This window comes from Nanorana parkeri, unplaced genomic scaffold, assembly GCF_000935625.1.
Source record: "Nanorana parkeri isolate BGI_ZX_2015 unplaced genomic scaffold, ASM93562v1 scaffold608, whole genome shotgun sequence".
Lineage (NCBI taxonomy): Eukaryota > Metazoa > Chordata > Amphibia > Anura > Dicroglossidae > Nanorana > Nanorana parkeri.
Window position 1 is genome coordinate 636356 of NW_017306876.1, and position 24859 is coordinate 661214.

The window sequence follows — 24859 nt, forward strand, 5'->3', positions numbered from 1 at the left end:
TAGATGTCCCTTGGTTTGCCAAATATTTTTATGAAAACAGAGGTCACCTGCTCCTGTTTGATTGCATCTAATGATCCTGGTTAGTGACCGATTTGAAGAGTCCGGATTTTGACTTGAATGAAGACATAACAATTTTTTTATATTATCCAACAATGATTTAGCAATCTTCCCCAACTAATAGATCTTTTAATATCCAAAAACAATTCACAATGAACCAGCAAATGTCGCATTAATACATTTTCCAACATGACAGACAATTGTGGCTGACACTTGCTCAGGGGATGGACAGGAGAATCAATGTGACATCTGTGTAAAATCTGATGTATTTACAATCAGACTGCCACATGATTTCCAGAAAGAAATTGTCACATTTTATAATAGCAGTGTTGGTATAATTTTTACAGTTGTCTTCTTCTTGTTCTAATCTTCATTGGATGCAAAATGGTTCAGTCTGTGGCCACCCCTATGTCTGAGAGCCTGGGGCTACTGGAAATGTTTGTCTGAATGGCATTCAACAGAATTTTGGATGATGATTATTGATTATGACAGGTCATTTTTGCATGCTAAATACATGTACTGAGAGAAATATTTTGACACTGCTGATCTCTCAAAATACTAGTTACCTACCTCACTGCTGCCCCTCACAGCTGCTGACACTCATATTCTTTCCATCCTTGTTCTTTGCACTGGTGGAAGCCAGGAAAAGAAGTCTGGTATGCAGTGCAAGGCCCCTAGCAACCATTAAGAACCAGCACTATTATGTGGGTGGAGGAGAAGTTACTCATATTCCCCTTGATACTTGGAAGCAGCAGGTATGTCACTTCACATCCCTGGCAAACAGAGTAATGAGGGGAGCAGAAGGGAGGTGAATATAAGCAGCTGTGGGGACTCAAATTAAAGTGTATCTGTTTCTTTCCCCGGTGGCACAAAGGATAGGAGCACTTCAATGTTCATTGCACATTGTGGTATGTACTAGATGCCTCCCAAAGAACAGCAGCAATAAAGACACCTTGTTTTCTATTTAACTGATACTATAGGTCACACCCACGAATTGCAAACCCTTGTGACTGGCTGTAGTTGTTAACACACATTAGATCTTGTAGTTCCATCACTGGACACATATAGTATTGTGGCAGTGTAAGCCAATGCCACGGTGTAGGATGGCGACTTTGGCACCCAGGACTCTCAGCCAAAGGGGCTGAGAGGATCCAGAAAGTAAAGCATGTTATAAGGAAGAACCTGGCTTTTCAGGTTCTTCCAGGTTTTCCTAAATGTAGCTGGGATCTGGAGCTCTGGAGATCTCTTAGAGCTCTGGGTGGGATGAGATCTCCAGTCCTGGGGCCAGGTGTTACCAATGACCAGTGTGGCTGTATCAGGTGGCTGAGAGCAGCCTTAATAGGAGTCTGGACCAGAGTTCAAAGAGGAGTGTTGGAGTTGTTTGTGTGCAAGAAGCACATGGACACAGACAAACTCGGGTGCGTACTGGACGCACACGGAACAGCCAGGGGTGGCTGGGAGAGGTCAGGAAGGTCGGTGACCCAAGGGACCCGTTGAACGCACTGCTGGGAGAGCAGAGTGAGTGCCCACGAGTGGAGAGGTCAGGAAGGTTGGTGACCCTAGGACCTGTGGCACAGACTGCTAAGAGAGCAGAGTGAGGGCTCACGAGGGGTGAGCAGCGTGAGTGTCTTGAAGCTGTGGAAAGCTACCAAGCGAAGCTAAGAGACTGTCATTTGTGTTTGCCCTAAATAAACTGCATTTTACTTGCACCTCCGGTCTACAGTGGAGTGTCCTTGTTACAAGTGGCCACTTGTTACAAGTGGTGTCAGAAGTGGGATACACTGTTGTACCGGCCATGCTCTCACAGAGGCCTTGAAGGTACAGGACCCAGGACTGGAGATCTCATCCCACCCAGAGCTCTAAGAGATCACCAGAGCTCCAGATCCCAGCTACATTTAGGAAAACCTGGAAGAACCTGAAAAGCCAGGTTCTTCCTTATAACATGCTTTACTTTCTGGACCCTCTCAGCCCCTTTGGCTGAGAGTCCTGGGTGCCAAAGTCGCCATCCTACACCATCGCGTTGGCTTACAATGCCACAGTATATTTAGATCTTATGTAATACAACTTTCTATTTTGGCATTTTGACAACAATTCACACCTTCAGCTATGTAAATTTAAAGGTTTAATACCTAAACAGACTTGACAGTGAGACCAAGGATTTGAAAAAGAACAGGGAGGTTCTACACCCCCCAACCTGTACCTAAACAAACAACATCTGCCTTTCCATGGTGATTGGACTAAGGTGACTGTGCTACTTGTTTGGATATAAATGTTGGGTATTTTCCTGACACTCATTAGAACTGAAGAAGTGTCTTGGATAAGTTTAGAAATGTTAACATTACAGATCAATGCCATTTGAATAAGACTACTACTAGTTGTACCATGACCTGGATAAATGAGAACCTAGCACTGTATTATGTATACATATGTGTGTAGCGCTCACCCCCGAAGGAGCCGCTGAAATGATCGGGTCCTCCATAGCCTGTCTAGGGATTATTAAAAACACATGGCTGCCCCAAAAGCACTTACCACTTCTAGTGGTTACCGACAGATTGAAGTCCAGACAATATCTCCAGATGATTCTTTTTTTATTGCTGAAACTCCAGGGAGAGAGGGAAGAGGGTCAGGCACATCCAGAATGAAGATAGACTCCTTGTATTTGAATCAGAGCAAAGTAACTGCTGCCACCACAGACTTGGACCTTTAAGCCGTACCGGCAATCTGTGTGGAGAACTTCTGGCAAGCAGTACTGTCAAGGGTCTTGTTCAGGCTCAACTTCAGACATGAGTGGCTGACCACTGGGCCTCCAGGCTCAGGCCCCAGTGCCCAGGCCTAGGCCCCTGGCTTAGGCCTAGTCCATTCTATCTCTTCAGCAGCAAGCATCCTGCCCCAGGCCAGGAGGGCCTGGGGAGGGGAAGGAAGAGACTGTTGCATCAGCCACACTCAGCATTTATATCCTCTCCCAGCATGCATCACTGCCACTGCAGCACAGTGATTGGCTGGGAGACATAAATGCCCAATGCAATCCTCATTGGCTGTTCTGCCCCGTGTGGCAACACACCCACCCACAGGCAGACACAGCTTCACAGATTGTTCTGTCACAGTTGAACTGAACATAGACTATATATATGATCTAGCACTCCTTTTTAGCAAGGTGCTACATGTGTTTTCCTGATACCCGACTACCAGATATTTTACCTTAGAAGTTGGTGACTTCAGGCTTTTGAAATTAAAATGTCTTTGAAGGACTTTTCCACCAGACTCACTGGTTTACAGCATTCAAGTGTTGGGTACTCTCGAAGGATTTCCTGCAAGACATCCAGGATAGTGACTGGAAGACCTGTATTCTAGCCTGCTTAACATTAAGGATGGGCTGCATGTTCGAAATATAGCAGATTCAGTCCGGGGGGGAGGGGGTGGCGTTGCTGCCTTGCCTAGGGCAGCACAAGAGTTAAATACACCGCTGAGTATGCTATCTGCCTTGTTGTATGTTTAAAGCTTTTACAGGCATAGCCTTTGGGTACCATCCCTGAGGTTCCAATCTCATTACTTAATCTATAGTAACCTGATCCCCCTTCCTTGGGACTTCATGTCCCATAAATCAAAGCCCCACAGCACATGCTGTGCTCTTGCAAGCTGCTGTCAATCAGAAGCGTGTCTTTGTGTGGCTATATCTCTCGAGCTGCCTGTTCCTATTGGCACAGGCAGTGTATTTATTTGTTGAGTCTGTAGTTCCCTTCCTTGGAGCAATCTTGAAAGGGTGGCTCCAGCAGAGCTCCATAGGACCCTACAAGCCAAGGAGCCACCATTAGAACATAAATCAGGGCCTGCCATTGGGGGACAGGCTGAAAACTGAGGAAATAAATGCAGAAACATAAGACGAAACAGTGGACAATGTTATGTTCAAGTTTAACCCTCACTGTAAGACCTAACCATAACCCTAATCCTAATTATGAGAAGGAACTGTTTAGATTACTGACTTTTTTTATAGTAAAAATTCAGAATATCGCTTTCCAAATGTCTTAATATATACTTTGCTGTGTAATCTGACTTATTTTTACATATCTCCACAAACAGGCTTGGGTGTTCCTTTAGCTATTTAGGCAGGCATACAAAATGTTTAATGAAGTCAGATGCTCATTACATGCAACAAGATGCTCATTTACATACAACAAGCATGACTGTCTGAATCTGTCATGATATCGGTCACTTCTATTCACTAAGACTGTTAGAGGGAGGGGTAGCAGAAACAGACAAGCAAGTCTCCATTGCTTGGCACAGTGCTGCCAGTCATCTGTGTGAACATGCTTTCCAGAGGGGAGGGCACAGAGATGATATTGTACATGTGTCCTTTTACTGTTCAGCCAGCAGCATGGGGAGGGTAGAGGACCAAGCTGTATTCCTTAACTGCAGTAAAGAATAGTAGGGTTACTATCCTGGCTGTGCTGTCTAGCAGGGGTGCCTGGATTTTAACATTGACTGAATGTTAAAAAAAAAAAAAAAAATTGTTTGGCATGTAAATAGTTACCATGCATTTAAAATTGAAACTCCAGGGGTCACCTAAATACACAGTTGAATACACAGTTGAAATGCATTTTTTTAAATTTTTTTAAAGAAATGCCTTGTCGCCTCCCCAGCCTGCTTATTGGACAATGAAAGTGCAGCAACACACTGCTATGTAATTAGCTCTGCTCTGCTCCTGCTGTCAGCATGTTCTCATTGCAGAACCTAAATGTCTTCTAGTCCTCCCCCCTCCCCTTGTCTGAGTACTGTGCTGCGAGGAATGAAAGTAGATTGAAATCAAGATAGATACTTCCGATTGTTGTATTTAAAGATAAATGTAATTTTTTTTAAAATTACATGCATTGTATGGTGTTTTTATATCTACCTTGAGTTTAGCTTGTTAGTTTATGTAGCTGTTCACCTGAAGTTCAGTTGTAAAGAGCATCCATCATAAAATAAAATAAAAAATAAAAAAGCATGTATAAAGTGCAAGCGCCTTGGAAGTCCTTCCTACTTGAAAGATTTAGAGCTTTGCCAGCAGGGATTCAGACCTTACAGGAGGGTTTCGGAGGCTGCTGTAGGTATATACACCTCTGGGTTTTTGCATTTTACACCTGCAGCATTTTTTTAAATGACAGAGGTCTCTTTAAATATGTTAATACCACAATTCCAGATATGGTACGTAAATGGTCTGCTTGAGTTTGATTCAGAAAAGGAAAGACTTAGGAGAAAAAAATCATTTTTTTATTGGTATTTTTGTTTTGCATGGTAATTGTCAAACTCTTAAAAGTAACAAAGTCACTGCAGTCCGTATTATAGTCATAAGCATGAAGTAGGTTTGTTCAGGAAAACTGAATTCAGCACCATGGACAGCTTTAGCTGAAGTGTCTGAATTCAATTTGGCTGCATGCAACCAACGTGGCTACATTGTTTTGATACGTGCGTATATTTGTTTTTAAAGCTCCTTAGTAGGCATGTCAGGCTAGTACCTGGCCCTTTCACTGCTTCCTAATGGCCCTCAGCCAGGCTTTTAACTAAATGAAACTCTAGTTTGTTTTAAAGACCAAGGCTTTTCTACTTACCATTGCAGGTGACTACTTAAAGTGACACTAAACTTATGAGTTGAATCTTAAAAATGCATTCAATTACCTTAACTATTAACACAACTGTACCTTTTTTGTGCATCACTCAGTTCTAGATCTTCGAATCATCTCTGAATTGGTGCTGACACTGTGCGTCCTTGTGAAAGGTGGCTACTTTTGTTGCCCATAGTCCCTGTGTGTATTGTAAAGTAGCCATCTCTCCAAACTTGTTCCTGTGATGGACTACAATCTCAATACAAATTAGTAGAGGTGCACCGAAATGGAAATTTTAAAACCCAAACGAAACTGAAATTAAAAAAAATTGTCAGGCCGAAATTGATACCGAAAATGTTTTTTATTGTAATTTTTTCAAATATTTTATTGTAATTTATTTTTTATAAACTTTGTAATTTTTTTATATTTATTTTTATTTATTAATTCATTTTTTATTAAATATTTTTATTTTTTACATTACTTTTAGGGGCTTTGGGGAAATAATGGGGGTCTAAACAGACCCCTGATATTTCCCTTTTAAAATAGAAAAAGATATTGAGTCCTCAATCTCTTTTTCTGTATCGCCTGTTATCAATGAACAGGAATCCTCTATGAGTGTTCCTGTTCATTGATAACATGAGGACATGGTATGTTTAGTATAACTACAATTACGAATGAACAGGAGGTGATGCAGATCACTCCCATTCACTCATAATTGAGGATATAGTTAACATACCATGTCCTCAATTGTGTACAAACACTCAGCGATCACTGATCGCTGAGTGTGTGTATCTTGCTCTTCTCTCTGACACGCTGTCACAGGAGGCTGAGCGAGAGGTGTAGGGAGGAGAGCTCAGCCTCCTGTGACAGCGCTGGCTCCGCCCACACACCGCTCTGCCAGACTGTGATAGGAGGCTGAGCGGTGTGGGTGGAGACGCCGGCCGCTCACAGCACTCGGCCGCTATCACAGTTTCTCTCCTCCAGGCTGGGACACAGAGCAGCGCTCTGCGGGGAGGAAAGAAACCTGGAATGCGCCGATGTATCGGCAGGAGAATTGTAGGGCTGTTACTGATTAAAATTTTCGTGTTCGATTATTCAAAATTCTTTTTAATCGATTAATCAATTAATTTCGATTAATTATAACGCACATACAGATCCAACTACATTAGGCTATACACATACAGCACAGCAATCAAGTAATAACATGAACTAGGATCACACTAATCCAGCACGTTATTCATCTCACGTGCCCCACTCAATATGGCCGCCGCTTGAGTGGGGCAACTCAGAATAATAACGTGCTGGATTAGTGGGATCTTAGTTCATTTTATTACTTCATTGCTGTGCTGTATGTGTATAGGCCAATGCCTTGGCTGGCGCTCGTGCAGAAAGTTTCAAAAAAAATGTAATCGATCAAAAAAGTTTTAATCGATCAAAAAGATTAACGATTAATCGAGAAATTAATCGTTAATTTGCACAGCCCTAGAAAATGGCACTTTCGGCATTATGCCAAAAGTGCAAATTTTCGGCCGATATGTTTCGGCGGCCGATATATCGGTGCATCCCTACAAATTAGTAAACTAAACGTGAGATTTTAGTCCCTCACTGGAGTGAGCTTGGAGCAGTGGCTACTTTACAACACACACAGGGACCATGAGGAACAAAAGTAGCCCCCCTCCAGAAGGAAGGACAGTGTCAGCACTAATTCAGAGAGGATTTGAGGACCTACAGCCGATTTATTTACTCAAATAAGATACATTTCAAATATTAGAGTACTTGAATGCATTTTTAAGATTTAGCTGCTTAGTTTAGTATCACTCTAAGTTAACCTTGCAGACCATGTTTCATGTAACAGCCATATTCAGGGTGTAACATGAAACATGGTCACATCCCAAACCTACAAAAAATGATGACTTTAGATATTATATTTTCCTAAGTATTTTCTTTTTAATGATTTCCCTACTTAGCATCTGTGTGTAGTACTTACATATACTGTAAGAAGTAGATATAGATTTGCAGTGCTGAGGATGACCACCATTTCTGTTTTAGTTTTCAGGGAGCCGTACACAGTGCGGGTGGAGGATCAGAGCGCCATGCGTGGAAGTGCTGCTGTATTCAAGTGCCTCACTCAGCCATCTGTGCAAGAGTATGTTAGTGTGGTGTCCTGGGAGAAGGACACCGTGTCCCTCATATCAGGTATGTTACTCTGCTATGTGTAGCAACGTTGTCCATAAGGACCTGCAAAACATATAATGGTCTGTTTATAACACAAAATAATTTATGTATATCCACTTTCTTCATGAGAAATATCGATTGTGACAGTTTCACCTATTTATAAAGCCAGCCTGGGCAGTTTTTGTATTTGCCTTTGCTACGTTTCCACAAAGGTGGAAAAAAACAACCAGCATAGTGTTTTAATTTACAGTCTTTGTGCTGTGTTTTTGTGGTAAAATTTAACTGGAAACAAATAATAAACCTGATGTAATCTGTCTACATTTCCAACGTAGGCATGTAGGTTGGCTTTTTTTTTTTTTAAATCTAGTTCAGTTTTCAACCATTTTATCCTGCTGAACTGGTCACCATTTTAAACTTCACTTCAATTTAATTTCCCATGTATGACCAGGAGAGGTTTGAGAGGTTTTGTGGTCAACCCAGGTAAAATATACTGAGATGAAAAAGTAATTTTGATTATGTCAATATGCTTATCAATGTAATTTAATGTGTACAGATATCACACATGTAAAATATAATATATTTATATATACTGTATATATCTGTGTGTACACACAAACATTTTTATACATGTGAAAAATATTGAAGTGTTATATGGGTGAAAATATTGACTTGTTATAAATATATACTATGCTGACAACTGTAATTCTAAAATGAAAGTTAAAAAATGTATCTTCACTTTTGGGAAGAGCTTTAGCTATCATTATTTTTACAGGAGTACAGTATTCTGCATAAAATATGATGTTATCTTCCATTTCAGTTTTAGAATGTTTTCTGCCTGCTGAATATGAAGCTTCCCAGAATGTTGTACAGAATGTAACGTCTGTTATACAAATGTTGTATGAACATCGTTGACAGTTAACCAACTTGCTTCCTAGGTCAACTGCATTTAATTAGAAATAGCTAAACTGTCAGCATTATTTGCAGTTTCTATCTCTTGTCAAATGTATTGATGATGGAAACAGTAGTTTAGTTGATAACAGTTTGCCTGTTTAAGTAGGAGCCTATATGATGTGCATTCAAACTTATGGCATTATTGGTTCTTCCAGTTTAAAGGGAAATTTCTGTTCACATATACTGAAAAATGTACCAGGATATGTTGAGCATTAGTTACATTCAGAGGCGTAACTAGAACCTTCAGGGCCCCGGTGCAAGAAACCATGAAGGCCCCCTCCCCCCTCCCCCCCCCACGGCACTGCATGGTTAACAGGAAGGCTGCCGAGGTCCCCAGCAAGCGTGGGACCTCAGGCAGCCGCTTGTTTAAAATTTTAGTGCCGGTGTTCTGTCGAGAACGCCGACCCAGTATCTGCGTTTATGTACAGACGTGATTAACGAGGAAACCGACATTTATTTACAAAGTATTCATTTGTAATTGTTAATTGTGACCGTTAATGATATGCCGTCCATGGCAGGAAATGATGGACGGAATATTATTATCGGTCACAATTAACGATTTAAACAAAATACTTTGTGAATAAATCCCGGTTTCCTCGATAATATTGGTCTGTGTGTAAGCGCAGATGCTGAGATCGGCGTTCTCGACAGAACACCGGTATCTGCGTTTAGTATCGGGGCATTTTCACGAGTATGAATACTTGTGAAAATGCCCAGTATTAACACTGGTGTATCCCTACTTAAAAATATAATGCATTGCTGGGACTTGTAGTCCTACATAGTTGGAGCTATTCTGCATTGCTGTATAATGATTATACAGCAATGCAGAATACCACCAGCTTTGCAGGACTACAAGTCCCAGCAATACATTACAATACATTATAATAAAAGTAAGGTATGCAGAATACCACCAGCATCCCCCCCCCCCACTATAATGCATTGCTGGGACCTGTAGTCCTACATAGTTGGTGCTATTCTGCATTGCTGTATAATCATCATACAGCAATGCAGATTACCACCAGCTGTGCTGGACTACAAGTCCCAGCAACACACACACACTCTCTCTCTCTCTCTTCCCAGCACCCACTCCCACTCTGAACTTACCATACCTCTCCTGCAGGCCCATAGCCCTCTTCCTCGTCTCGGCGGCCAGGGGGCGGAGCTAAGAGGAGACAGACCTCTTAGCTCTGCCCCTAAGAGGCGGGACCAGCAAATTCTCTGAGATCAGTGACAGCGTCTCCAGCCCTTTTGCACAGCTGCCCGTACATGCTGCGGGTGGCTGTGCGACAGGGAAGGAGCGGAACGATCGCAGGGGGGCCATCTACTTCCTTACTGGCCCCCCCAAGTGGCGGAACGCCAGGGCCCGGTCGCAATTGCGACCGCTGCAACCCTGGTAGTTCCGCCAGTGGTTACATTATCACATAATTACTTTATAAACATAATTACATTCAGCTAGAGAATAGGTCAGCAAAAGCACTGACTGAGTTTGCTTTGCATTCCTTGCCCTTATTACTGCTTAAAGTAAACAGCATACATTTCCTAACACAATAGAAAAATAGATTTAAAACAAGCCTTCACCTACCTCTGTAGCTACAGGAACTTTGGAGAAAAGTATCCTCAGATTCACATCAGACATGTTGAAGGACTTGAGGTAGGCCCTCTCAGCTCAGAATGGGTTCACACCTAGCCGCCACTGTTTTTGCACGTTTATACGCGCATTAACAGCATGCAGTTATTTGCGCGTTTATGCGCTTGGTGCACATTTGTATGCGTGTTTTAACGCACGTACATGAAGACATGGGTTTTGATTGGCAGCTCATAAACCATTGGGGCAATGGAAGAACGTGTGTATAAACACGCATAAACGCTCACGAAAATGTGCAACATGCTTCTCTTGCACGTTTTTGGGCATTTCCAATTAAGTCTATGGGGCAAAGAAGCGCTTTTAACTTCCCAAAGAAGCTCCTGTATCTTTTCAGGCACTTGGCGTTTTTCTGCTGGCGTTTTTCTGATCAGTTGTGAACCAGGGCCATTGCAAATCATGGGACTTCTTGTGTTGGGCAGTTACCGTATATACTCGAGTATAAGCCGAGATTTTCAGCCCATTTTTTTGGGTGAAAAGTGCCCCCCTCGGCTTAAAGCGCTTTTCAAACTGCTCACTCCTAAGTGTGAACCAGGCCTTATATAGATGAAATTTTTAAGGCTAGATTGCTGGTGAGTCATTGCTGGGAGGTGAGAGCAGGGTGAACTGACCTGCTGAGAGAACAATTTGGATAACTTCATTGCTTTTCCTTTGAACTTCGAGGATTAATTGATCAACAGTTCCTGCAGCTACAGAGGTAAGTAGGGTATCGCTTAAAACCTTGTTTACTGCATGCTTAAAATGATGTAAATTATTGAATGCCCATAGCCTGGCCGCAGGTTCACTTTAAGGATAAATGTATGGGCAGGCTAATGAATGGGCTTTTCATTGAAGTGAGTAGATGAGTAGAGACAGAAGTGCAAATACTGTTTAGGTGTACATGTGCAAGTACTGTTTAGGTGCCAGGCAGGTCAACAGCAAAGATCACACAGAAGATGTAATTTAGGTAAGTACATATGTGGGGCAGAGAAGGGGAGCAGAAAAGGACACATGGACTAGAGCTTTATGTTTTCTTTATGAACTATGCAATAAACTAGCAGATCTGTGTATTATTAAAGGAGATTACTGGTTGAACTAGTTTTATTTAATTGTGGTTAAAAAATAAAATAGCAACTAACACAAAGTAAAAATATATGTGCATGTTATTCCACTGGCCCTGCCATGACATCCTTGGAGCTATCACTTAATTTGATAACTAGTTGCTTATGTTATACCGCTAACCTTATAGAGTTTATATTGTCTTCAATAGGTAGCTTGGCAGAATAATCGTTTCTCACTGCATTTAATTAATATGTGTGGGAATAAAATTAAAAAGGAATCAACTATGGCATACGTCTGTCAAACTTACTGAAAGTGTTACGGGTATATTGTATTCTAAGATGAATGAAAAGCTTTCATGCATCAATTGAAAAGCATAGTTACTTTGGGTATTCAGACTATAGCATTGCCAGTCTTAACCAGTGGTTTATGTGCAGAAATGATTCATAAAGTTTACATGCATTCTGTAAGTAAGCTGTTTCTAAATCTGACCATGTTTATGTGTGTTGCTATAACTGTTGTAGTTATATTTTCTGTGCATCAGAGTTATGGCCAGTCCAATTTTTTAACTGGGGTTTACCACTATTGTAAACATGTGACTGTTATTGATTTAAAATTAACAGTTTGCAAATGTGTGCCTCTAGTGATTCTTCATACAACAGTTATTATGGTACGCATTACATCCCAATAGTTTAGTTAGACATTTATAAGTTAATTAAGAACTAATCATGAGGGGAAGCAGAGCGTAAATTAATCTTTGATCTAAGGGCACAGAAGGCAGAAGGGGAACTGGTCATACATCATTGATACGAGGGCAGAGTGGGAACCTTGACCTTGACCTTGACCAGAAGGGAGGAAAGAGAAGATTGAATTTTGGCCTATATGGGCTTAAAGGTGAGGGGAAGATAGGAGAGGCAGAATGGCAATTGGTCATGGACTTTTTAGACTGTAGAAGAGGCACAGAAAAATTGATCATGGCACCGAGTGGAGAGGAGCAGTAGGTGACCATGGAACACTGGGAGAGGCAAAGTAGGAGCTGACTGGTTAGGAAATAAAGAGGCAGAGTATGATATGATCAAGTTACAAGGAGAAAGAGAGAAGGCAGAAGGAGGGGGGAGGCAGGGAAGGAGCGAAAAGTCAGTGGGATCTTGTTCTAGGCAGGGGATAGTGGTGGCTAAGCATGATCTGATCATGGACCATTGCGCGAATAGGTAGATTGGGTCTAAGCATGGTTGTAGGAGCACAGGGAAAGATGATTGTTAGTTATGGATAGGTTAAAGAGAAGACTATGTAAGAACTGATTGTTGCTGAAGAGTTCAAAGTAGAAAGGAAAAGAAACGTCACTGCTAAAGCAGAACAAAATGATTAGTGTGGAGGCCATTTTTAAGGTTCCAGTACAAAGTGGAGTTAAAAAACAAAAAGGAGCGCAAACTTTAATAAAACGCACAACTTTATTGTACTTACAAAAAGTCGGCAGTAAAAAGGCATGTAGAAAACAATGGGATGTCAGATCATCTAGCAGCGGATGTCTGAAAAGATGTACAGCATCAGCATCCACTGCCCCTGTGTGGTCTCGGTTTACATGTTTCTGGGGCACGCCCCCTTCCTCAGTACCTTTTTGTAAGTACAATACAGTTGTGCGTTTTTATCATTAAAATTAGTTTTACACTATGGAGGCGCTCCTTTTTGTTTTTTGTCTCTCAGATTGAAGGTCCTTTGACCTGTGGGAGCTGCCTCTTCAGTGTGTTCGTAACCATTGCAACTGGCCGATATTGCACGTGGAGGCGCCGGTATTGTTTCCTGTCACAAAGTGGAGTTGCCTGTTCCTTAGGAAACAATCAGACCACTGACATATTTTTTTTTCAATTCTGTTATCTTTCTTTCTCTGCTGGCTATTACCCAGTTATCACTTCAGTGTGTCATAACTAATAGCCTTAGACATCATCCATTGCATGTGTATAAGCAGCTGTACACTTCAGGATTGTGATATACTTCAGTCCTTACAAACATAACACAGTTCAATAGTATTGTTTTTGTGTTTCCAGATATGTATTTGCAATGTATTTTGTATATTTGCATAATTCAGATTTAAATATGATTTACACAGGTGGCTAATTATTTTCTACATCCTCTGTTTATCTCATAAGATTCCAAAAAAGAGAATACAAAATAACAAGCTGTTCTTTCATGTAGTGACCCCCTTTGACCCTTGAGTTTCTATGCTGTTGAAGTTTGGGGCTAGAGGAGTATTGGGGCTGTGGGGAGGAATATTAGGCACATAGCAATCTTCCCCGTGAGGCCTGGCGTGATTTTTATCTCATCACCATGGAAACGGAAAGGGAAGGTGCGAGTTGTTTTCATTTGCTGTGTTAATTCAGATATTCAGATGAAGTTATGAGCTGTGCATGGAAATGAGGGAGAGACGGAGGGATAAGGAAAGAAGAGATGACAGGAGAGCAGGGAACAAACAAAGCAGGAAAAGTGGCACCAAGTAGAGGCTGTGATTGATGGAGAATGTTGCCAGACACTACTGTATGCATGAAGAGAGAAGATCAGTGGGAAAAAATATAATGGGTAAAGAAAAAAAGTGATCAAAAGAAACAAAGCGCTAAAGGTAGCTGTATGAGCAAAAAAAAGTGGACAAGGCTAAAATCTGAGAAAGAATGAGTGTGGAAAGAGCATTGCTCTTCTCTATAGGACAATACATTCCACAGTTTCTTGTTTTTAACGTGCAAACTGGATTCATAGAAAGTTAGAACCCCTATTGTTTTTTTTCTCAAAATACATTGTTGCTCCTTATTCCCCATTTTTGCCTATTCAATAAGCATCCCCACATATTTGTAGTCATCCCTTGCAACATTTTTGTAAATATAGATGTGCTGAGGTTATTTTGGTTGGCCCTGCGTGGGAGCTAAGTCATTGTATTGAATGCATTAGAGCCAAATGGCATCTATGGAACCTGGCTTGCTTTTTGTCAACCGTGGACGCTTACCATGATCTCATGGTCGGGACTTCCATTCGGATGCATGTTCTTATATTTACCTACTGATAGGGGCTGGCCAAGACAGGACAGGGCCCCCTTCAGAGTTTGCAAGTAGACCTCCTCTGATGTTTTCTTTTTTATAATATATAGGTAACACTCCACATTTTAAAGACACTCTGAGACTGATTTACTAAGGGCAAATAGGTTTTTCACTTTTGCAAGGGAATTTGCACTTTGCAGGGGAAGTTTCTCTTAAGTGGCAAATGTGGTGAAAATTCACTTTGCGAAGAGTACCCAATCGTGTGCAAAGAAAATTAAAGAAAACTGTATTTTTTCTTGCACATAATTGGGGGTTGGAAGTTAGCAGAGCTTCCTCACATTTACTAAAATAAAGGGTAACTTCCCCTGCAAAGTGCAAATTCCCTTGCAGATTGAACAGCATGTTTGGCTTTAGTAAACAACCCCTCTGTCCCTAGAAAAAAAAAGAAATGCCTAAAAGTGGTTGTACATACAGCAACTCTAGCAGTTTGAAAAAGCCTTCAGGTATGGGTGAAAGCTGAACCGGTCTAACAGGCAAACGTCCAACACTTCTGGGTGGTGTTGGAGCTTGCTACTAAGGCCCGCGCCTCACATTGCTATTGACCAATTACTTTTAAGGCCGCTTCACTAGCCATTAGGAATGTGTAGCAGGCAGTAGGATGTGAGCAAGCCTCAACACAACTAGGAACTGTCAGATATATGTCTGTGGATTTGGATTTCCACCATTTTTGAAGGCTTCCTAAAGGTGCTGCAGGAACATTCTAAGTGCCTAAACATTATACCTGCAGTAGTTGGTTATTTTTTTCTAGAGTAAGAGTCTCTTTAAATTCATCAGACAGTAAATGGCAGTCACTTCTTTGTAGATAACACAACCACAATAAGTTCTTTGCTTCCCTTACTCTCTCATAGATATAAATGTTTGTTTCTATGAGTGTGAACATTGTATGCACACCAGATATTCATTCTCATCTGATAAAAGTAATAGGATATCAGCCACAAAAAGCCAAAAATGGTCAGTGGCTTTTTTTGTTAATGATTGGCATAGGGTGTCCAAAAAGATCAGTGGGGCATTGCAAAAATGGGCCATTCACTGGCCGATTCTGTCTATTGGGGCAATATCAGCCAATGGCCATCTATGTCTATGAGTACCATTTATGCTTTAGTCTTGTTTGTACTTATACTGGAACTACATACATATGTTATAGTTTTCTTTGAACTAGGAAATAGTAGGAAACATATAGGGAACACATTTGAACCAAACTTTGTGGATGTAAATTATAGTTCTACTGTATAGTGTATGGTTTGCGACTGTGCTCTGTCATTAATAAATTGTGAGGCAGTTACAAAAGGGACCCATAGCCCATTCCAGCTGTGAAATTTGGTGGGTGTCCTGCAGAGTAGCTGTGCCATGAAAAAGGTTTGCAACCTTAATTAACTATTGTGCTCAAGTGCAACACATAGCAAACCACTCTGTTTAGTGCCCAGAATGTGAGTACAGTACAAGTGTCCTGCTGTGGGAACTGAGGAATGTATTATAGAAGCACAGCTAGAACGGTTTGAGCATTTGCACTTATTGTGTGAAGACCAATGTACTGTATGTGTCATTGATGCATGGTATATAATATCTTTTCATTTTCAATCTGGAGATAATTTTGGATACAGTAAAGACGTGTGCATAAATTCGGATTTACTCATTCTATTTAAATGGAATCTTACATGATTCTTTTCGGCACACTGAAATAGTGACTTTTCATGACAGGTATAAAGTTAAATTTGGTTGCATAATTAATATGGTTTACATGCCTATGTGCCTGGGTAAGGATATGTGACTCTTTTTGTTAGACAAAACCCATTGTAATGTACTTTAGCCTATGTTAATGTGAATAATAAATGTTATTTTTTTATAAAACTGATTTTGGTGAACTCTGTTTCTTCATCCCAGTTTTTGTCCATTTTTTATATATTTGTACAATTTGGCATTCGGTTAGAATTGCCCACGATATACTATTGCCCGCGATATACAGAGAGCGCCGCAGACGAGACGGATGCCGACAATACTGTCAAGATCCGCCCAGCTGCGTGAGTGACGTTGGCTCTACCTATCTATCTAGAGGCAGAGCTCAGCGCTAAAGGATCGGAGAGGGGAGGGGGGAATCCCTGCGGGGAGCAGTGACTGACAGTCACTGCTCACTGCCGGAAGACGATCGGGAAGTGAGTAGATCGGTGCATGTTTCTGCTCACTTCCTGATCAATAGAGCCAACCTGTGACAGCTTCTTTGTGAACGGTCGGCTCTAACTATGAGGATGAATGGAAATCAGTCACCTCATAGTTCTCCTTTAATATATTTTAAAGCCTATAGGATTCAGTGATATGGACACCTTAAAGCATATGTCCAGCCAAAACATTCACTTTTAGTTTTGGATAGAGAGGCTAATGATTAGAACTCCTGTCTTATTTTAAGGCCCGGAGCAGACCTCCGGGATCGCGTGGTCCTGCACAATGCAAGCAGCGATTGCTGCGCTGCCCCATTGATTTCAATGGGGTGACATCTGCACGGCAATCGCAGAAAAAAGGTACATTTTACCTGTTTTAGCTACAATCGTGTTTGGAAGCATGGGTGGAATCATGGCGGGAAACCGTGCAATCTGCCCGGCGAGACTGGGGTGCCATTAGAAAATAATCGGTTCACGCCTTGGCGACTACACCTTGGTGCACAATTGCCGTGCAGTGAGGTGTCGCCTAGGTGTGCACCGGCCCTTACTGCTAGCTGGAGCTCTGTTTAAAATATTTACCCCCAACTGCTGTCCTGACAGAAATTAAGGGAAAATCTCCAATCTCCAACCTCCAACAGAATTAAAAATGCTTTTTTTCTTCTTTAAAAAGGGAAAGGTAGACCCCATTTATAAGGTAGACCACCTTGTTATTGCTGTCTTTGTCTTGCTGCAGATTTTATATCTCGCTTTCTGGATGGTGAACCCAATGCCTTCCACATGCTATCCAAAATGAAATTGCCTGAACTGGCTGGTCTTACATTTTCATGTAACAATACTGTGCCTGGTGCACAGGTCTAAGTGCAATAGAAAACTAAGCATTTAATAAAGGTAAAAAGTAATGCACTTAGAGAATATTTTTAATAAATATCGCCTGTCACATATCAAATGGAAACCCAGTCTAAAGCTGGCTATACACCTTGCGATTATCGTTTGATTTCTTTCGTGCCCTCATCGAACCATCTTTCGATTTCTGCTCAAATACCGCATCATGCACATGTCGATTTCTATTTACGGTCGTCAGCAATACTAACTGACCAAATTTCATCGATCAATAGGACGGATTTTCGTTTGTGCATGTGCAGTGTTGGACTGTGTAAAAACTCTCTCCCTTAACAGTGACTGTGCCCTATCTGTTGCAATCACTGTTTAGATATTTAGAAAGCTGTGGATGCTGTAGCTGCCTGAATACAATAGCTGGAAGTGGAGATTCAATCAGCCTGTGCATGGCTAGCTTTACACTTGCACATGTTTTCCAAAAAACTGTATTCTTTTTTTTCTCTGCTCAACATTTTGAGTACAGTGATGTATATTTAAGTTTGGATGCCAGTTTTTTTTTATCTTCACCTCTTTATTATGAAAATGATTTGGTCTCATTACCGGCAGAATCTCTGTAGTGTACAGGCTCATCAACAGCATCTATATGAGATCAACAGCAGCTGTCAGAAATATGAACTAGCTCAGATTCTGTCGCTGATACAAATAATTTGTGTACTCTCTGTCACTGGTATGGAGCTTGTGTGGAAAAAAATGTTCTTTATGAAAGGTTCAATAAGCCTGCCCCAGATTACAAATCCGCAGAAAAGAAAAGTGTCTGTATTGTCCTTAACAAGCCAGAAGACTTTTTTATGAAAGGAGGGAAAAAAGAATCCAAAAACTGGCCATAAGTAAGACCTATTCACAAAAACGTTCCCCCAAAAATTAGAAATCCCTTCTACAAAGATTGGTTCAAAACAGGTAAATCAAAATTATTGATACAATATTTAATAGTAGAAAAAGACATATACAATAAACTCATGTACCAGAGACATTTAAAAACACTTAAAACATTCCACTGGATATATCCTGCATGATTATAACAATTGTTGCCAAAAAACCACCTGGGTGGTAAAGGACCATCTATGCAGGTTTCTGGATGATTGAAGTACTTTTCAAAAGAAACAATGTATCAGAGAATGTACTCACATATGTTGCAGTTCAAAGAGCTCTAAGGAAAATGAACCTGCTAGAGTCCTGTGTGTAAAGATGGAAGAAAGACTTTGGGAGAGGTGTCCAGTATAAGACGGTATTACTGTCAAAGAATGTAGCTCCTCAATACAGGCAGGAGCTGCGGATGCCCCTCTCCCAGCACTTTGCAAAGGCACAAGATACTCCGTGGGTTTCAGTGACTGAAATGGAAGCTTCTTCTAAGATTTTGGTCTTTCGTGTGCGGCCGCACTGTGCAAAAAGAGAGAAAGGCTCACACACGCCCTTCTGAGGAAGCCCCAGGTGTGGGGAGAAAACGCGTCAAGGGTTACGTGTGGAAAGCTTCCCTGGATTCTCTGGACATATGAGATACTCACATTTGCTTGCTCATCCCCTATACAAGTCCAGTTAGGAACAAACACCCTGCCTACTGCCTGCCGGCTTGTGAAATAGAGGTGACGGAGCACAACTGACTGTGATATGGTTTCGATTGGATGGCTACTAAAATCATGCCTTTGCTTTGAAGGTTAGCGGGTGGCTTACCGCGCCTTACGGGTAAACTCCCGTCTCCAATCTTGCCAGGCGCATCTCACCGTGGAGTGTCAAGTAGTCTTTCTCTCTTTTTCTACTATTAAATATTGTATCAATAATTTTGATTTACCTGTTTTGAACCAATCTTTGTAGAAGGGATTTCTAATTTTTGGGGGAACGTTTTTGTGAATAGTTGTTTGAAACCCTGTAGATTGGTATATTAGTTTATACACTAGCGTAACTCCTCCCCCCTTTTTGTTGCATCATAAGTAAGACCTCCAGTTTCCCCTCAGCCTTTTCAAGCACTGATCAGTATTTTCTCAAAGTCGAGACCCAAAAAATGTCACATTAGCTCTAGTCAATTAGTATTGTCTGACTGCACCAAAACATCCTGAAGCATACAATATCAAGTGTACAAAGGCTAAGTGCACTTTCAAATAAAGTGCATTTATCAGTTTTTGCCCCCCACAGATTCATGCTTACCTGCATTGTTAAAAGAACAGCAGGACAACACCTTCTCTTCATCAAGTGTGTTTATTCAATAAATAGATACAAGTAGTAAAAACTTACTCACAAACCAAAGTTGATCACTGGCACATAGTATAAAATATCCACTTCCAAGAAGCTTGTCATACCACAATGTAGCAGCATCTACATTGATACCAAAAAGGAAATCTTTACCCTACTGGACCAGCCTGCTACAGCGTCTAAAGAATTGACGTGTTTCTCTGCCTTAAAATGCCTTTCAGGTCAGCTCACTGACAGTGAAGCCCATTCATTTTCAATCTATGGAGCATGGCAGGAGGCATGTGTGGACACCACCTGGTGCCAGTTTATCTTGGGGAAAACAGCCGCAACTGGAAAGGGTCTGTAAACCTGTCAAATTGTTATTTCCCAAGGGCACTGTTGGCTGGCATTGTCTTGACGGAACCCATAGATGTGATACTGTTGCCCAGTCCAGTTGAGAATAGGACATATATAAGCCAATCAATTCTGCAACGGCTTTAACTGCGTAATTATCATAATGGATTTAAATATACATTTATGTAGCAGTAACTTAAAAATAATTACTTTTGATTTTTAAAACATATCAAAGCCTAAGAACAAAAATATAATATTGTTGTGTTATAATATATTAGTTGTGGTGGCTGAGTTTTCTTTTTCCAGGCTTTTTTTTTTTCTATATTTTCACCTAGTGATCCTGCCAATAACAAATTTCCTGTCCCATTGTACAACGCTGCTCCTACTGTATGTAGTTACAGCATTCTCATTCTAGGGTACAGCTACAGAACACCACCCTCTCTCCTCTTCTTCACAACATAGGAAGGTGTACTGTAGTCCACCAATAAAGCTAAGAATCATGTAACTGATAAGAAAGCAGCACAGGCAGAGAGCACAGGAAATGATCAACTCACAAGATTTTTGGCTGGATCAACAAGTAATATTTAGCACTTTTAAAAAAAATAACAAAATGCTTTCGATGGTATATTTAACAGGCCAAAAAGGTAACATATATGAGAAGTTCATTGTTAGGGTTTAAATAAATTTTAACTGTATATATCACAGTAGAGCAAGATATGTAGTTTATACTGTTTCAGTGTTCTGGACCGAGATGGCTTATCACAATGATTTAAAAGTATTCCAAAACCATTGTTCCTGTGAATGGCTGTATTGCTTGACCAATGTGTCTGCCCTCTGTTATCTTAAAGCTAAAACATGCAATCTGAGAATAAGCTTTCCGCAGTTTATGACTTATCACACGCTGTTATAAATCTGTGACCCTTCTGGCTGTGCGCTAAGATGTTTGTGCATTTGTCTGGAGAATGAACTACCTTTTATACTCCTTGTCAGAGATGCTGAATGTTTGTGTAGGTATTCTGACAACATTGCTAAGAATCTGTGCCCAAACCTTGCCGGAAATATTACCTGTGTACACATCTAGTCAGCAACACTAAGCATTTTAATCCTTGTATGTTTCTCTAATACTGAGGACTGGAATACGCTGAAAAGAAGCCTTTTACCTGAAGCTAAAAAAAAAAATACTGCGTCATTATGCATATTACTCTCTCTCTCTCTCTCTCTCTCTCTCACACGTTTTTTCTCAAGTGCAGCTGTTTTTGTTGCCATTTTACTTTGAGGTTTCCATATATTTAATTTGCTGTGAAGTGCGGTAGCTCTAACTTCCTAGTGTATGTGCTGTGTATCCGGTTAAAGTAATGAAATAAACACCCAATTTGCCTATTCATGTAAATAATTATCTGAGATTGTTTCTCTTTATAGCTGTATATAAGTAGTTTACAGACTTCAACTGACCCCTTCAGATTATTTATTACAATGAATGGTTGCAAAAGGTTTGAATGGTCAACTATTGCTACTCAAAGGTAAGACTGTCATTAAGGATGGTTGATCTGAATAAAGAGATGTATACTAAAAGTACTGTACATAGAATACTTTCTGGAAACAAATCTTTAGTGGCCTATAATTTGATGGATGTATTGCTATAAAATGTTTAAACTATGTTTAAAGAGTAGGTTCATTTCTGCCAGTTTGAGGAATGACCTGGTACATGTGTGTGCTGCAGACTATCCCAGAACACCACATACAGTTCAAATGCTATCACTGCAGAACTGAAGGGTTTTTCTGTGCAGTAAAAGGCTCCATTCAGCAACTTGAGTGATTGCAGACGGTCTCAGTGGCCTCAGAATTTTCATAAAAACGTCCTAACATTTAGAAAGATGGCAGATATTAAATGCTTAAGAAAGCTTGCGTACTTATCCTTAGATTTAGGTATGCTTGGATCCTTGTTCAAATAAAGTGATGTGTTTGGCCAGCAAAATTTAAACCTTTTCTGGAAAAAGTATAACTGTAAAATAAAACTGTATAACATTCTAACATTACTTTTACCATTTAATAATTTCCAATAATAAAGCTTGGCCCCATATCCACTATAAACTTAGTTTACTAAGATGGAAAGAGTTATTGAACTCCATTTGTTACTTTATTTTATGATCACAAACAGAAAAATCCCTTAGACTTGAAATCATTATCTAATAGCAATAACTATTCATTTCACTGTGAAAAGTCTTAAATTCTCGTGAATCGTTATTTTATCTTATGAAATATTTTTCACCACTTCAAAGTGGTCCTTTTCCTGTTCCTCTCAAATGATGCCTCAGTGAAACTGGCGGTTATCGCAAGCCAGGAGCTAGCTAGCGGAAATAACCCGTGCCACTATCTTTGTGAACTGACTTTCACCTATAATATTCCTCTAAAATTGATAAAATAACACAGATGCAGTAAATATTACATCCATGCCATATGTTCATCTGATACATGCAGTAATTCCTTTACTGAATTGAAAAATCCATTTTCTATAGTAAAAAAAAAGATAATGTATGGTAATGAAAAACTGCCCCCGTTCTGCTTTTGTGAACTGAACCTTATCAGATAATGTGTCAGTATTGTATATCTTAATTACATTGGTAAAAAATGCACTTAGAAATTTGTCTTGGCATAAGAACATTGTCTGGATGGATACAATCATAACACTTTGAGAACCTAGAAAAGGACTATTAGTGAGCCTTCTTGCTGCTTGCATTGGAAATACAGTGTACATGTGTGTAAATAGGAGAAGAAACAGGCTTTAAAGGAGAACTATGAGGTGAGTGCTTTCCACTCACCTCATAGTTCTAGCCGACCTGTGACAATGAGACTGTCACAGGTCGGCTTAGTAGATCGGGAGGTGAGCGAACACATACCAGCGAACACATACCTCTGCCATGACAGGGGAAGGGGCTGGATTCCCCCCTCCCCGCTACGATCCGCCAGCGCTGACTGACGGAACGGACGGGGGAGGGGTCTGGTACAGCTGGCTCTGCCTCTATATAGGCAGAGCCAGCTGTCAGTCACGCAGCTGGGCGGATACAGACATAATTGTCGGGATCCGCTTCAGCTGCGGCGTCTCAGTATACTCCCGTTACCCTAAGGAGAACTATGGGGAAAAGCTTTAACCCCATAGCTCTCCTTTAACCAGGGCTTCTCAACACTCACCATTAGATATGAAGCTTGGAACAGACCTAAAATATGTGGCCAAGTAGAAGAGAAAGAAGAGAGGTTTCTCTTAACTTGAGAAGACCAACAAGACAGGTTAGAAAGGATGGGGGAAGGGATTACCAGGGGGGCTCTAATCACAATTGTAGTTGTTCTAGATATTAAGAAACTAGGTAAAGGTTTATTATAAGGATATTTCATACATTTTTTTCTCCTTTGCTGCACATATTAGCCCTAGCATAAGCTGCCCTTTTTAAGCCGTTCCAAGCAGAAAGCCAAAGATCTGTCTGATATATGTTTATCTGAGGCAATTTTTTGCACAGGTAAAATTCCTGAGCCCTGATGAAGGGGGAGTATGTGTGGCCCCTGAAATGTGCTGGCTATTTTTCTGCTTGGAACCAATTTTATTAGTAATAACTTTGGACTCTTGGACATTTTTTTGGTGCTTAGGGTCCGTAGGGTTCCATATTGAGTTGGCCACCCTTTGCAGCTATAACAGCTTCAACTCTTCTGGGAAGATTGTCCACAAGGTTTAGGAGTGTGTCTATGGGAATGTTTGACCATTCTTCCAGAAGCGTATTTATGAGGTCAGGTACTGATGTTGGACGAGAAGGCATGGCTCGCAGTCTCCACTCTAATTCATCCCAATGGTGTTCTATCAGGTTGAGGTCAGGACTTTGTACAGTTCCCTTCACTGGAGCTAAGGGGCCAAGCCCAACCCCTGAAAAACAACCCCACGCCATAATCCCTCCTCCACCAAACTTTACATTTGGCACAATGCAGTCAGGCAAGTGCCATTCTCCAGGCAACTGCCAGACACGCCCATCGGATTGCCAGACAGGGAAGTGTGATTTGTCACTCCAGAGAACACGTCTCCACTTATCTAGAGTCCAGTGGCGGTGTGCTTTACACCACTGCATCCAACGCTTTGCATTGCACTTGGTGATGTAAGGCTTGGATGCAGCTGCTCGGCCATGGAAACCTATTTGATGAAGCTCTCTATGCACTGTTGTTGTGCCAATCTGAAGGCCACAAGAAGTTTGGAGGTCTGTAGCTATTGACTCTGCAGACAGTTGGCGACTTCTGCGCACTGTGCGCTTCAGCATGCACTGACCCCACTCTGTCATTTTACGTGCCCTACCACTTCACTGCTGAGTTGCTGTTGTTCCCAATTACTTCCACTTTGTTATAGTACCACTAACAGTTGACTGTGGAATATTTAGTAGCAAGGAAATTTCACAGATGGATTTATTGCACAGGTGGCAAACTATCACGGTACCACACTTGAATTCACTGAGCTCCTGAGAGCGACCCATTCTTTCACTAATGTTCACTAATGTTCACTAATGTTTGTAGAAGCGTCTGCATGGCTAGGTGCTTGATTTAATACACCTGTGGCCATGGAGGTGATTGAAACACCTGAATCCAATGATTTGGAGGGGTGTCCCAATACTTTTGACAATATAGTGGTTCTAAGCCAAGTCAGTCTGTCCTGTCCTGAAACATTGCTGAGGTAACAGTGCTAAAGTACAGGCAACTTTAGTTTCCTGCACCTGTATCACCCCTAGAATGCTAGTA

General features: G+C 41.0%; 1 protein-coding gene across 2 annotated transcripts in view; it reads left to right on the forward strand.

Moving 5' to 3' along the window:
- DSCAML1 (DS cell adhesion molecule like 1) overlaps positions 1-24859 on the forward strand; it is a 262572-nt gene that overhangs the window by 64460 nt on the left and 173253 nt on the right. For both annotated transcript variants that reach the window (XM_018562869.1, XM_018562871.1), the window contains exon 3: positions 7686-7832. In XM_018562869.1, the coding sequence (XP_018418371.1) occupies positions 7686-7832 (147 nt within the window). The remainder of the gene's footprint in view (positions 1-7685; positions 7833-24859) is intronic.